At 41.6% G+C, this 13976-nt stretch overlaps 1 protein-coding gene across 1 annotated transcript; it reads left to right on the top strand.

Moving 5' to 3' along the window:
* Positions 1 to 837: 837 nt before the first annotated feature.
* On the top strand, positions 838 to 13315 carry mrps9 (mitochondrial ribosomal protein S9). The gene is made up of 11 exons (XM_056371061.1): positions 838 to 949; positions 1302 to 1484; positions 4933 to 4995; positions 5698 to 5728; positions 5816 to 5895; positions 9298 to 9383; positions 9819 to 9894; positions 9991 to 10159; positions 10744 to 10852; positions 11628 to 11797; positions 12768 to 13315. Exons 1-11 carry the CDS (start codon positions 851 to 853, stop codon positions 12857 to 12859), a joined length of 1158 nt encoding a protein of 385 aa, XP_056227036.1. The 5' UTR covers positions 838 to 850; the 3' UTR covers positions 12860 to 13315.
* Positions 13316 to 13976: the final 661 nt, after the last annotated feature.

Below are 13976 nucleotides of genomic sequence, written 5' to 3'. Positions count from 1 at the left end.
TTTTAGTGCTGCAGTTTGCTCGTAGCTGCACCATGTGGCCAGCATGTTTTGAACTTTCATGATCATACTGAACAACACACGTTTCCAATGAGCTGTGGCTTGTGTGATGTGTTGTGGACTGATTTTTTAAAAAGCTGTGTATCTGAAGCAGCCTATGTACTGTAAGTCATTATATTCAATGTCTCAGTTGTTTTGAAATGTGTGATCTTTGTTGGAATCTTTTATATGTTCTATGTTTCATTTGTCATTTCAGACAGGTTACGCAATTCTGTTCATGCGGCTTGAATTATCCAGTCCATTTCTTTTCTGAATGCACTAAATATGAAAAGAAAAACAAACTCTTTGCCATTTAGTGACAAGTAGTAGAAGAGCAGTTAATTATGATGGCTCGGGATTTGGTATTAGTCCATTTTGTATTTGTTATATAGCACTTTAACTCAAACTTGAATACAGCATCATACACAGACATTGAAGCTTTTGAGAAGCACTCAGCTGCAACATTTCTACATTTATTTTAGAATAAAAGTTGTAAAATGTTCCACATAGTCTATTTTACACCAGGTTTTCATTATAGATTTTGAAAATGAAGCCGAACAATATTGTTAAAGCAAGTTTATGTCCACTAAAGCTTGTTTATTTACATGACATAAAAGAGCTTTAATATAGCAACTAAAAATGTAAGGAGGTTGTGAAATTTTGTGGTTATACTTTGAAAATGTTTATTGTAATTTTTATTTTCACATTAAACACAATATTTTGTGTATTTTAACATAAAATACAAATTACGTTTTGTCACGTGTCCCGTGACGTGAAACGACTTCCGTGTCTGACGTCAGAGCTGTCAGGAAAGATGGCGGTGTCCAGTGTGCGAACCGTGGGCTCGTTCCTCGGTAAATGTGGGAATTGCTGCTCCAGTATAAACACAGTCACGTCGCAGCTGAGCCGGCAGGTACAGTGTGATAATGTCTCTAATTAACCAACTGGTCCTGTAATTAAAACAAACGTGTACTCGATATAAATTCATTACAACGACAAAAACACTGACGTCCTTGAGTTAGCATCCTACTGCAGCTTCTTCTGACCGAAACTAGCTTAACGGATGTTTTAAATAAGGGTCTGCTAACGTCGTATTTAGTTTTATAACAGTGTGATATATTTTGTTTTATCTTACTATGGATTATTGAACCCTAACAACAGTTCGGCTATGGTTTTGTTGTTTTCGTTGCTCCAGATATATAGCATGGTGATGCAGTTTAGCTAACTACAAATGTCATAATAACATCGCTTAACCTCCTCTCCAGGTCCTGAGCAGGCAGATATGTGTGAGCTCTGCCCTCCACCGAAAGAACCTGGCGGCTGCAGGACCGAAGAAGTACACGGCGGAGTATATTGAGAAGCAGGTGGAAGAGTTCAACATCGGGAAACGGCACCTGGCCAACATAATGGGAGAAGACCCGGAGAACTTCACGCAGGAGGACATAGATGTGAGTGCAGTGCGCTTTACTGCACACATGCAAGTACTGTTACTTGTGTGTGTGTGTGTGTGTGTGTATGTATGTGTCTGTGTGTCTGTGTCTCCCATGCACCCACTGGCTTGTGCAGAGCTGTTTTGCAGCTCCGGTTTAGTTTTTAGGTTTTTCATTGTTTATCTTAAATTTCATTGGCTCCAATATGAGTTAAGGAGGTACAAAATTCTAGATATGCCTTTTTTCACTAGTGAAAATTATTTGATGGCTGGTTATATGTTTTCAACACTATTCTATTCTAATTCCTGTAGCTGTAGCACATCAGTGAGCCAGACTGTTGCACTGGCTGACATGTTCCCTCATAACCATGAACACTTACACTGTTGTTTATTCCCACTCACACCATCCTGGTTCTGTAAATACTCGCAAGAGCATCGACTGTGGATTTATCCACTGCTGAAAATTGTCCCCCAACAAATTATTTACTATGTTCTCTGTTTTTGGAAGGTTTGCTAAAAAACAAAGTGTCCTACCGATTTAAGAAATTACTGAGCCTTTTCAAAAATGTCATAAAAATGTATTGTTACTTTAAGTTTTAAAGTCTTTGGTATGAGCCAATCTGTTTGGGGCTGAGTGATACACGATTTGAGATGTGGACTTGTTGGTTTTGGATTTTGATGGAATTTGTTGGTAAAAATTAATTTTTATGGTGATTAGAAGTCTCACTGTGGCTGTCTGTTATAATTGTTTAGCAGTTTACATTATTTTTCTGCCATATTCCACATAATAGTAGCGCCTCAGCAGTTGTTGTTGACAGGTGGGAATTTGTGCTTGACAGCTCCTCAGGATATTCAGTCCAGTAATTATCCTCTCACCATGCCCTTCTTTAAACCTCTGAATTTATGCTGCAAGGTAGTAGAGTTTTTGCTCAGTCTTTGGATCTACACTTATAAACAGGCTTACAAACAGGTTTTAATAACAGGTATACAGTTTTCTCTACTTTATTTTGACAGTCAGTTGTACTGCCTTCGTGTGTGTCCACATTCATCTCCCCCTCGTGAGACAAAAATCCGAATCCACAAGCATATAAGCATTTTAAACACTGATTAACTTCCACCTTTCAGTCTGGAGAGGTGTTTTGTTTTAAAGCTCTGCTCTCTTCACATCATCGTCATCATTAGCACCGGTAGACTCCACCAGCATCAGGGAGGTGGGGCCACCTCTTGCTAATTCGCTGCGTCAGGGATATTAGCAACACCCTCAAACACACACCCAATGCTCATTTGAGATTTTGGCAATACATTAGCCCTCACTGCTCCAACCGTTTAGCTTGATTTCCCACTCTCCCCTCACTGGCTCCCCAGTGTCCCTCACATGCAATGAAGACAGCAGTTGGCGCCAGGCTGTGAAAGCCAAAGTGACGGCTAACAGCCTAAACTTGGCTGTGTGGAGGCAAGGAGGAAAATTTGGGAGGACTGGAGAGGTGCAGAGCGGGGCACCTGATAAATCCCTCCGCCTTGGTGTGGAGTCCAGTCTCTTCAGGTGTGACGGTGATAAAGACCCAGCAATAATCAAAAGGATGTTTACAGTCAGGGGAGTGTCATTTAACACTGGATATTTGCCACAGACCTAGAAAAGACACATAAACAGCTCTTGCGAATGTTTAATCTTTGAAAACAAAATTGTGAAATATACATGACTCTCAAAAACTTTGAATATATATCATAAAATAGCTTTTTGTCTGACTTATGGCTGCACCATCTGCTCGTATTCTAGTTGCCAACAATTTTTTGAGCCTCCATTCAGCTTTTTCTAACTAGCACCAAATCTGATCATTTGATTGAAATAATAAATCCATAACAGTTTTGATCATTTCTTAACCATTTCAGTTCTCAAATGAGATAATTTTCAGCTTTTTCTGTGTTGTAAACTGAATACCTTTGGGTTTTTACCTGTTGATCAGGTAAAACACGCAATTTCAAAGCTGTTTTCTACTGTTTTCTGACGTGTTAGTAAATGATTAATCCATTGATCAACAATGACAATAATCGCTAGTTGTGCTGTTATAAACTATCTTGTGTCAGAGTAACATAGTAACAGCAGAGTAACCACTGCATAAACATAGAAATCAAGGCTACAGCAAAAGATTTTCATCGTTAATTAGTTAATCATTTATTATTAGATTTACTGAATAATCGTTTTGTGTTTGAAATTATAGAAAATAGTGAGAGCTTTTCGTTGGACCTATAACTTATAGTTCTATGAAACAAGGACACAAGGACCTTTATTGTCATCTCACCACAGTTACATTTCTACTTTCTACAGTACAATTCTACATAATGAAATGATAGGAAGCGAGGTTAGCCTGCTGGCCCGTTGAAGCTTTTTATCCCACTCGTTCTGTCAGGAGATGCGAGAGCTGCCGACCCTTTGCCAAGTTTCAGAGACGCAGACGAGACGATAAAAGAAGACGGTTTCAAACGTTTCATCCTGCGTGTTCAAAATTTAGCATGATTGATTTCACTGTGTCGGTGAAATTTGTAAAATCGGACACCCTCCTGCGCTGTGGCGCTGCTCAGTTGTACGAGTGTCGGTTCGACTGTCGCTCTTCCTCTTTCTTCCTCTGTCACTCAGTCTTTGCCCCTCGGGGATCTCTGCCATATTGTACTGAGGCTCAGGGGACACACAGGTGTGTCTTCATCTGTTCCCTGCTCCTCTGTCTCCGCCTGTCTTTCCCTTTTCCTCTTCTCCTCTTACCCTTTAACTTCTCCTCAATTGTCTTCCTCTTCCCGCCATATACACACACACACACACACACACACACATTTATTCAGTCCTTTTCTCCCTGCTTTCTGTCGTTCTGACAACCTTAAAGGCAGCAACCCGCTCCCTCTGTGCAGCACCTGCTGCCTCACTAATTGAAGCGACAGAGAGGAGGAAAAGAGGAAAGAAGAAGAAGAGGAGTGGAGAGATGGTAGGATGGAGAGAAAGAGAGAGAGATGAACAGACTGTCTTGATGAGTGTGGCGGGGCCAACACACTTCCTGTCTCCCTCTCCTCGCTCACACACATTTACAGTGCCATCTGTAGCCCTGCTAATAACACGGACACACGCACACACACGCACACACACGCACAGCAGCAGAGCATGAACTTGGAGTGAACTGTTGGACGTCCACAGTGTCCTCTGCTCACTGTCAACAAAGCCAAAAACTTGTGCCTTTTTCTGCTTGTTTTCTCCTCTAACTCTACAGTAACACACACACACACATACACGCTCCCCTTTCCTTGAACCCGCCAGCAGCTTGTGCCTCTTCTCTTCTGTCACTTTCAGTGTTGTCCGCTGGTGTGACCTCTGTTGTTGGGACGTGTCAGCATTGTCATAATCTGCCATCAGTGCATCTTTCAAACTGCCATTTCTTCTACCTTTAATTTATTTATTAATTAATTTCCTCTCTCACCCACAGAGGAGTATCGCATACCTCTTCCCCTCCAGCCTATTTGACAAGAAAGCCCAGCCCCTCATGAAGGTAACTTTCCTTTCATGTGTTTAGCTGATGTTCAAGTTTAAAGGCTGTAAATTATTAGTTTTTATGATACAAAGTCATGTCGAACTGATTTATTTGTTATCGGTTGGTGTCACAGGTCTAAAACTGGACAAGAAATTGTCACTGAACAATTTCCTTTCCTTGCTTTTTGCATGAAGCATTTTCAATCTCTTGGGCAGTGGTTTCCAGCGTGAGTTTAAGGACCCCCAGTGGGGGTCCTCAAGAAAATGAAAGAAAGAGATAGAAACATGTTTTATATGGACTTTTCTCAATTTCTTGCTTGTTTTTTTCTTTAAATCTGAGAAATAAAACTCACTAAATGGTTAAATCATTCACATTTGATACGCACACTCTTCCAAAACCTGTTATTTGATGGTTTTTGTACTTTAATATAAAATGACATGCAAATGAAGGAGTCAGTTGATGAATAATAACATAAATAGATGAATGCAGTGATATTAAATAGATCACAAATTCTTATCCATGCTCATATTTGCTTGCGGTTTAAGCAACTACCATTTCATGGGATGACAGGACCTGCTGATGCGAAATGAATCTTTAAGGATGAGAAATAGATTTGGAGGTCATTTCACTAACTTCAGCTTCACTCTTTGTTTATTTACTGCTCACTGGGGCAGGATGGCTTTAATTGTCCTTGCTTTTTTCCTCTGTTTCCACTTCCAGCATCCAGAGGAAATATTTCCAAAGCAAAGAGGTATGTCATCTGTGCAGCCGATTACTTTTTTTTACTGTAAATGAGTGTGAACTGCTTCTAAACTGATCATGTGTCCTGTTTTTAAAGCTGTCCAGTGGGGAGCAGACGGACGGCCTTTCCACTACCTGTTTTACACCGGCAAACAGTCCTACTACTCCCTGATGCATGTGAGTACTGCAGGCACTGTCAGGTTTTCATGTGAGGTGGAGGTAAATCTTCATCCAGCTCAGAATCCTCAGTTCTTCCTCACCTGCCACTCCCTCCCCATCCCTGCCTCCTGCACCCCTCGGGTCATATCCTATTCAGTGAGTTGAGAGAAGGCTGCGCTGTCCCCCCGAGGAGAGGCCACATCAGATCCTCTTTTCCACACAGCTGAATAGAGCGGTGGGAGATTAGAGGGGAAGTGAGACAGAGGGAGGAAGAGTCAGGCGAGCGGGACAGAGAGGTCAAAGGTGGTCTGTCTTGACAGGTGAATCACTGGAGAATAACTGTGTCTACCTGTGCTCCTGGGGTGGTGAAGTTTATTCTCACTTTCTCAGTCTGGGTCCAAACAGCAACTGTCAAGCAGAATGTTTTTAAAGACAGTTTGTCTACTAGGAAACACTGATGACTTCATGTTTCAACTTTAAAATGTCCCACAGTCTGGTTATGGACATGATTCAGATCAGCTGAGAAGAATAGCTTCATACAATAATAGCCTCTTTATTGATCTCGTTAAATCTCAGACTTCATCCACACGCACAAACTGGATCATTTAGAAGAGGAGCTGACTTTTAAATCCACATTTGTAATAAAGAATAAAAAAAATAATGGGATCCTTAAAATTTGAATATTTGCTTATATATTTTCAAACTCTCAGATATTGACATTGGTATCAGCCTCAGATGTCCTGTATGGTTGGTGCCACTCCCGCTGGGAATATTATGAAGCAATATCTTTATTAGACTAGATCTAAATAAGACTTAGTCTGTGTTTAAACATGGTCAGTATCCATCCACCATTTCCTTCCTGATAATGAACCAAATCCCTGCAGCTGTCTGAACTTTGCAGAATTTCTACCGTTTCAGGGAAACTGTGACACTGACAGAGAACAACATGAGATGGCAGCTAATAGAAAAGCTGTTTGTAAGTCTTTGAGTATATAAATCCATACATTTATAGGATTTTAAATAGTTTTTTTTTTATTATTCTAATGAATGACACTTAAAGTTGGTAGTAGGGAAGCCAACAGGGGGCACCAAAAATCTAACACTGCCATTTTAGATGTTTAATTGATAAACAAGGAAACATAAGGAAAGTAAGAAAACAAGCTAACACAAACAATTTCATAAACAAGCAAAAAAAAAATATTCAGTTGTTGGTTGAGATGGAGAAAAAGAAAAAGAATATTTGTAAACCTCCATGTTTTTGTGTCCATGTTGAAATTCGTGTCTGAGGTGTGGCACGTCTGGCTTGTCAGGCTTTGTCCCGCCACAGGGAGCAGTGACTCCACGGGGATTTGAAAGGGAAGTGAGGTGGGGCAGAGTGGGTGATTCACACTGCTCCCCACCTCTGTGCAGACCTCCTTCCTCCATCCTCTGTTGTTTTCATACTCAGCTGTTTGCTTCCTGTCTATCAGCTGCTGACCTTGTTGAAAGACGTTTCGTAGACAATAGATGTGTCTGTATCTAAAACACAGAGGTATGATATCTGGATATTGGTCACACGTCTTATACACACACTCACACTCACACACACACACACACACACACACACACACACGCGCACACACACACGCACACACACACACACACACACACACCATTGTGCCCTGGAGCCACAATCTGCACCCCCTGCTGCTGGTTTAAATAGGTATGTCAGACATGTCTGAGAGCTGGAGCTGCCTGTCTGCATGATCGCAGCCTCAATCACACTCATTTTTTTTTTTCTCCCTCTCCTCTTGTTTCCTCCTCTCCCTGTTTTTTCCTCCCCTCGTTCCCTCCCCCCATCTTGTCTCCACACACCTCAGGAGTGTTGCCAGGAGGGGGCAGTGGCGTGTGCAGCTCTGGCTGTTGTTGGGCTCAGCCAGCGCGGTGCATTAACCTGCCCACCGCTCCACTGAGCCTTTTATGGCCACGACCGTGGGGGATGTGAAAAAACACCCACCCATCGCACGTCTCACCCGTCACTTTAACTTCATCTAAACCTACATATGAAATAAACACCCAATCCTCAGGGGGAGATGTTCTTTCATTTTCATCCTTTATCATTACGTTTTGGCTAACTTAGTCCAATTTAAATGTTTGACTATATTCCTTTTCCTCTCATAGCTAAAGCTGTGAACTTGAAGGTGTTGCCATGCATATGAAGAACCACTTATTGAAAAGAAAGAGTGGAGCTCTAGCTGTCGGTCTCCGTAACAGCCTCGACTAAAATGTATCCAGATACTGGCCCTCTCCTCCTTTCATCCGGCCAATCCATGCGAATTATTCCTCGCCATTGTAGGGCCCAGTGTTTGCAAACGTGTAACGCAAGCCCCTTATCCAAGCCCCCTCCTCCACCTCCTCCTGCCTTCTCTTTTTTTCTGATTTTCTATTACGTGTTTTTTTTTTTTTTTTTTTTTTCTTGCAAAGAAAATTGGTTTTTGCTTGATGTTTGCTTTTTTGGTGCCCCCCACCCTCCTCCTCCTGCTCCTCCTCCCCCCCCCGTACCCCTCTGTCGCTGGTCGGAGTGGCAGCGGATTAGGCACACTCTATCAAGAAGGAATTAAACAAACATCTGGTGAATAATTGACGGGGAAATGAGTTCTCACCCAGGCGCAGGGCGGCAGAGGTGGGGGTGTCTGCCTCAGGGACGTGACCAGCATGCCCCCCCCCACCCTCACCAACCCCCACCAAAGTAACTTGCGCATTTGTTCACAATCAAACCTTATTGTCTACAATAAGATTCACAAATGACAGGCAGAAACAATCTCCTATTTGATACTGGAGAAATCAAAATAGAAACTAATTAAAGGGTCTTTGCAAACTTCAGACAGCTGTTCTGGTTTTTGATCATCTGTACAGCAGAATACTTCAGGGTTTTGTTGAGTCATTTCACGGAAGATGAACTTTCCTACAGTACAAAGAGAATGGGACTCCTGTACTATAAATGTACACACTCCCCAGTGTAAATGCTGCAAATATTTCATCAACCAACAGTGTGTGTATGACAAGTTGAAGCATGAGCCTCAGATTGATTCAGTTACTTCTTACAGTCAGTAAATGTTCAGGAAGATGCAACTAATGATTTTGTTCAACTTGTTTTCACTCTTTATTTAATCAGATGTATCAGGGGCTAAAACTGGAGCATCTCAGGCCATTTGTTTTGTGTGTGGCCAAAAGTATGTGGACAGCTGAAGATTACACTCATATGTCATAGTTGAACATTTAATTCCAACACCATGGATATTTATCTGCTGTTATAGCAGCCTCCTCTCTTCTGGCTGCAGGGATTTACTTCCATTCAGGCACAATGAGCTTACAGCATTTTCAATGTGCACATCTTTCACAGTTATCCTTAGTGTTGTCGTTGTTGTTGGTGGATTTCAGGAAATGTACGACAAAATCCAGAAGTTGGAGAAGTACCAAGACCAGCTGAGAGCCAAAGGACTCTTCACCGAGAATGCCAAGCAGATGTAAGTTGAGAAAGACGTTTTTTTACACTTCAGAATTTGGGAACAGTTTTGATCATCAAGTCATGTCAGATGGGAATGATAACAAGAGTAACAAGATCACAAAAATTCATGGATTTAAATGAAAACTTTTTCACAATCCAAGCAGGAACTTTGGTATTTTGCTGTATTTTGTGTCAAGTGGAATAAAATGATCTTTTATTAAATATTTAGTTTGAAAGTACAGTTATGGTGACTCTTAACTACTCGTGATGAAAGACGGCTAAATAGGAACTCTCTTCATAAGGTGTTTAAATGTTTAGAGAGCCACCTGACTCCAGTAATAGATTTGAAAACTGTTTAAAGGATTCAGATGAAGTCAGTTTGAAGTCTCAGAAAATGAAAGCAAGGAATCACCATAAGGAGAAACGAAAATAGTGCTGCGTCTCTCTCCTTCAGCTCTCTAGGCACAAGCCGGTGGCTCACAAAGGAGGAAGTGGAGACGTCGCTGGTGGAGACCATCTCGACTCACGATGTAAGAGCAGACTTTGTTTCCTCTCATCCTCCTTTTCCTCTCCTTCTCTGATGGAGGAAGATGAAGCTTTTGACACGTGTGTGATGTTATCCTCAGTACAATCACTTCATCCAGCTGATGGAGCGCCTGCTGTCCATGCCCTACTGCGCCACAGAGGAGGAGTTTGTCCTGCGTTACCGCCGGCAACTGGAGGCTCAGTCCAAGAGCCAAATGGTGCCGTCTCTGGAGAGGGATGACAGAGGCGTGGCCTTCAGCACAGCAGAGGGTAGACGGCTCTCAAATTCACATCCCAACTCACTGAAATTTTCCACATTTGCTGAAATGTAATTCTTGTCACATCTGACGCTGACTGGAGATCTGCCATGTCACATCTTTATGTCCTCAAGTTCAGAAAAGCCTGGACATTAGCTCTTGGAAAATGTTTGGAAACCTGCAGAGATTTTTTTTTTTTATGTGGTTTAAAGTACAGAATCACCACAGCCCACAATGTCAGTCAGTTTTTAACACTCATTCTTCTCCAGGCCTGTTTGAGTTTGTTAAACAAGCTGAAAGTTAATTTTTGAGATCTGGAGACTGGGTCAGGTGATAAAAAGAAGGGTGACTACAGGAGAAATGAGCAGTCAGGCTGTAAACAAATTCCCAGCTTAGTCGAATGTATTTGGAAAAGAAAATGGAGGTGGACCTGTTTCTTGCCATGTCGTCAAACTATAGAAATGATGGCCGGGGTCTAAAAAGAAAAGACAGGGTAAATTTTGTTTTCCTCTTGTCCACCAAACATGAGAAATTTAGATTTAAAGAGCAAAAACTTTGTGTGTGTGTGTGTGTGTGTGTGTGTGTGTTTATTCTCAGGCCGTAGGAAGACATCAAGCTCCTCTGTCGTTCTCCGAGACTGCGGCTCCGGGCGCGTCACCATCAACGGCCGAGACTACATCCACTACTTCTCCGTGCTACAGGACAGGTAGGAGAGCCCCTGAACAAATAAACCTTTTCCACATCACATCACACTCTGCCGCTTCATTCACAGACACCATTTCCCTTAAAATGCAAGCCGTGATGTGTTTTACTCCCCCTCTCCCCAAAAAAATTAAAAAGCAGCTTTTTCACTCTTCACAGCATCGCCTCGTTTTTTTATTTATCTCCTTGTAGTAAGTTAATTACACAGTTGAGTGATTGTGTGTGTGTGTGTGTGTGTGTGTGTGTGTGTGTGTACACGTACGTGTGTGTGTGAGTGTGTGAGTGAATGTCCAGAGCTGGTGTTGTCATGCAGTGTGAGGATGGGCTGTAATTGGAGCAGAGAGTTGACAATTGACTTTGTCAGCAGCCATAGGCCATTCAGCCTGAGACGCCATCCAGAACACAGACACTTTCTTTTTCACTCACACACACACACACACACACACACACATACGCACATACGCACATGCACACGCTCTCTACCTTATCCTATTCCTGCTGAGTCAGAAGTTACTCTGTAATATGTGGTGGTGAGATTGTAAGAGAAAGCTTTTCACAGTGCTGGATCCTCTGTGCTTGTCTGAAAAGTCACCCAACCAGACATTAAATTAGCTAAGCCTCTGCTGTTGATACCACTATCTGTTAAATAGCACACACTCCTGCTCTGCCTATTCAACCACATTTCATTCTTTCACCTCCTTTTTTTTATTATCTCCTGGTCATTTTCTTCTTTCCTCTTCTTTCTTTTTTTTTTTTATTCCTCATCTCTCCGCCTTCAGGGAGCAGCTGATGTTCCCGCTTCAGTTCATGGGCATGCTGGGACGTTTCGACCTGGAGTGCACCGTGAGCGGCGGTGGCAGGTCCAGCCAGGCGGGGGCGCTGCGACTCGCCATCTCTCGTGCCCTGCTCAGCTTCCTGGCAGAAGGGGACATGGAGATCATGAGACAAGGTGGGGGGAGTCACATACATCATACTTTGTTTTGCATGTTTAGACCAATTTACTACAAATCATGTACATTAACACTTCTACTGATACTTTTCCCCAGCCAGCAAACCCCCTGTCATTTCATTGCTTAGAAGCACTTGCAAAGGCTTGAATCCATCCAACGCAGTGGAGCAGCCCCTCACAGTTAAAACATGTCATTTTGAAGACAGGAACATTTGCAATGAATGAAAAATGTTAAATTCACACTGTTTCCTAACATTCAGGTTTGCTGTAAGCAAATCAGGTCTCACATTTATAGTCACAAGCCACGCCTACAGTAAATGATTCACATCCTTGAATTTAAAAGAAGTTGATTTTGGGAAATTTGGAGATTTAAGCTTGAACAGATTGATAAAAACTGATTAAGCTCTTATACAACATTGACTAATATACTGCATATATTAAATGAATGTGATGTATTATGTGTGTTGTAAAATCTCAATATGAGCACTTTGTAAATAACTAAGATAGGAGTCAGATACAGTTCCAGCTGTTTACTTTTTTTTCAGGCTTGTTTGTTCTCTGCTGAACAGGTTGTTCCCTGTCTAACTTATTGCTCGGTTGATGTACTGTTGTTCTGATGTATTATGACAAGTTCAGGGATAAAAAGTTCTGCAGCTGAAGTTCAGGTTGAGGTGAGGCTTAGTTGAAAGATGACAAGAAAGAAGAACTGCAGGCGACGTAGGTGAAACCACAAGAGGTCCCTATACAAAAAGAAATAAATAACACAGTGACAGTCTGTGATGCAGCTGAACAGAACATCGAAACAAACAATATCAAAGCTCATTTATTCAGAAAGCAGCTCAGAGGTGAATATGGACGAATTGGGTGCAGTAGTGCATTCCGACAAGATGGACATGACATCATCATTACCACTTTGTCTCATGATTTCATCCTTCATCCATCCATTTCATCTCTCTCTGTTGTTTTCCAGCTGGTCTGTTGACCCCTGACCCCAGAGTGAGGGAGAGGAAGAAGCCAGGACAGGAGGGAGCGAGAAGGAAATTCACCTGGAAGAAACGCTGAGGGGGAAGGAGGATGATCTTACCTGAACTGGAATATGAAATATTCACACTGGTGTCTTCCTTAGTTTATAACAACAACAAACCAAATGTCTTCATGCGCTCTCACACAGACGCCATGTTTTCAGGATGCAGCCCGGACTGAACAACAAGCTGCAGTGAGCGACCTCAGCCACCAGATGGAAGCGTGTGTCAAGGAATAAATGAAAAAGTTATATATGATTATCAATATATGAGTCACTAAATGAAGTTTTTCATGTAAAAATATGGTTTTCTGTCCATCTTTTTCTGTTTTTCCTTGTTTTGGTTATTACTTGGAAATTTAACCATTTGACATGTTTACTGCACAATTCTGATGCATTTTAGTTTAACTTTATTTAGACATTTGGTCCGATTTAGACTACACACCAGTGAAGTAAAATTTTTTTGGCCAAAATAAAGGAATAATGTATAAATTTGATTAGTAAAGCATGATAAAGCAATTATTTAATTCATTATTTCTGTTTTTCTAAAAAGTATCAAAGAAGATGCAGCAGAATAGAGATAATGTATTTGTTTAATTCCATGCATTCCTCTTTCTTATCAAAACATGGGGCCTTCATTACCCATAATGCAACCCTGACCAGATAACCCGCCCAGGGGGCAGGGGGGTAGAAATGTGTTGTTGGGGCCATATTGACCTCCACTATACATGTACATGGCATGGCAGGAAGTTAACAGGAACAGGAAGTTAATTGGCAACAATTTTAATAATTGATTCCAAAATATTTGCTAGAGTTCTCTGGTGATTACACTGTTTTTAAACTCAAACAATGAACCGGGTCTAGTTTAAAAACTCCAGTCTGAAATTGACCTTTTGTGAATTTTAATCAGTCTTCACGCTCTCTCTGTTAATGTAGTCCAAAAAGTTATTTTTCGTCTTGACCTGGTCTAATGTGGACTGGGTACTTAAATTTACCGAACCTGCAAATATACGTTTCCTATTTGGTGCTATAACCAACTTCCGCCACGAAATGTCGCCAAATTAGCATAAATGAACCAGGTGCGTCCCTGCTCATTATAACGCACCTGTTTCTGCTTGAGAATAATTAGGCCATTGTATGAAAGGATAGATTCATAAG

This window comes from Seriola aureovittata, chromosome 24 (genome assembly GCF_021018895.1).
Source record: "Seriola aureovittata isolate HTS-2021-v1 ecotype China chromosome 24, ASM2101889v1, whole genome shotgun sequence".
NCBI classification, from domain to species: domain Eukaryota; kingdom Metazoa; phylum Chordata; class Actinopteri; order Carangiformes; family Carangidae; genus Seriola; species Seriola aureovittata.
Note: the sequence above shows the minus strand (reverse complement) of the source record. Positions and strands in the feature narration are given on the sequence as shown.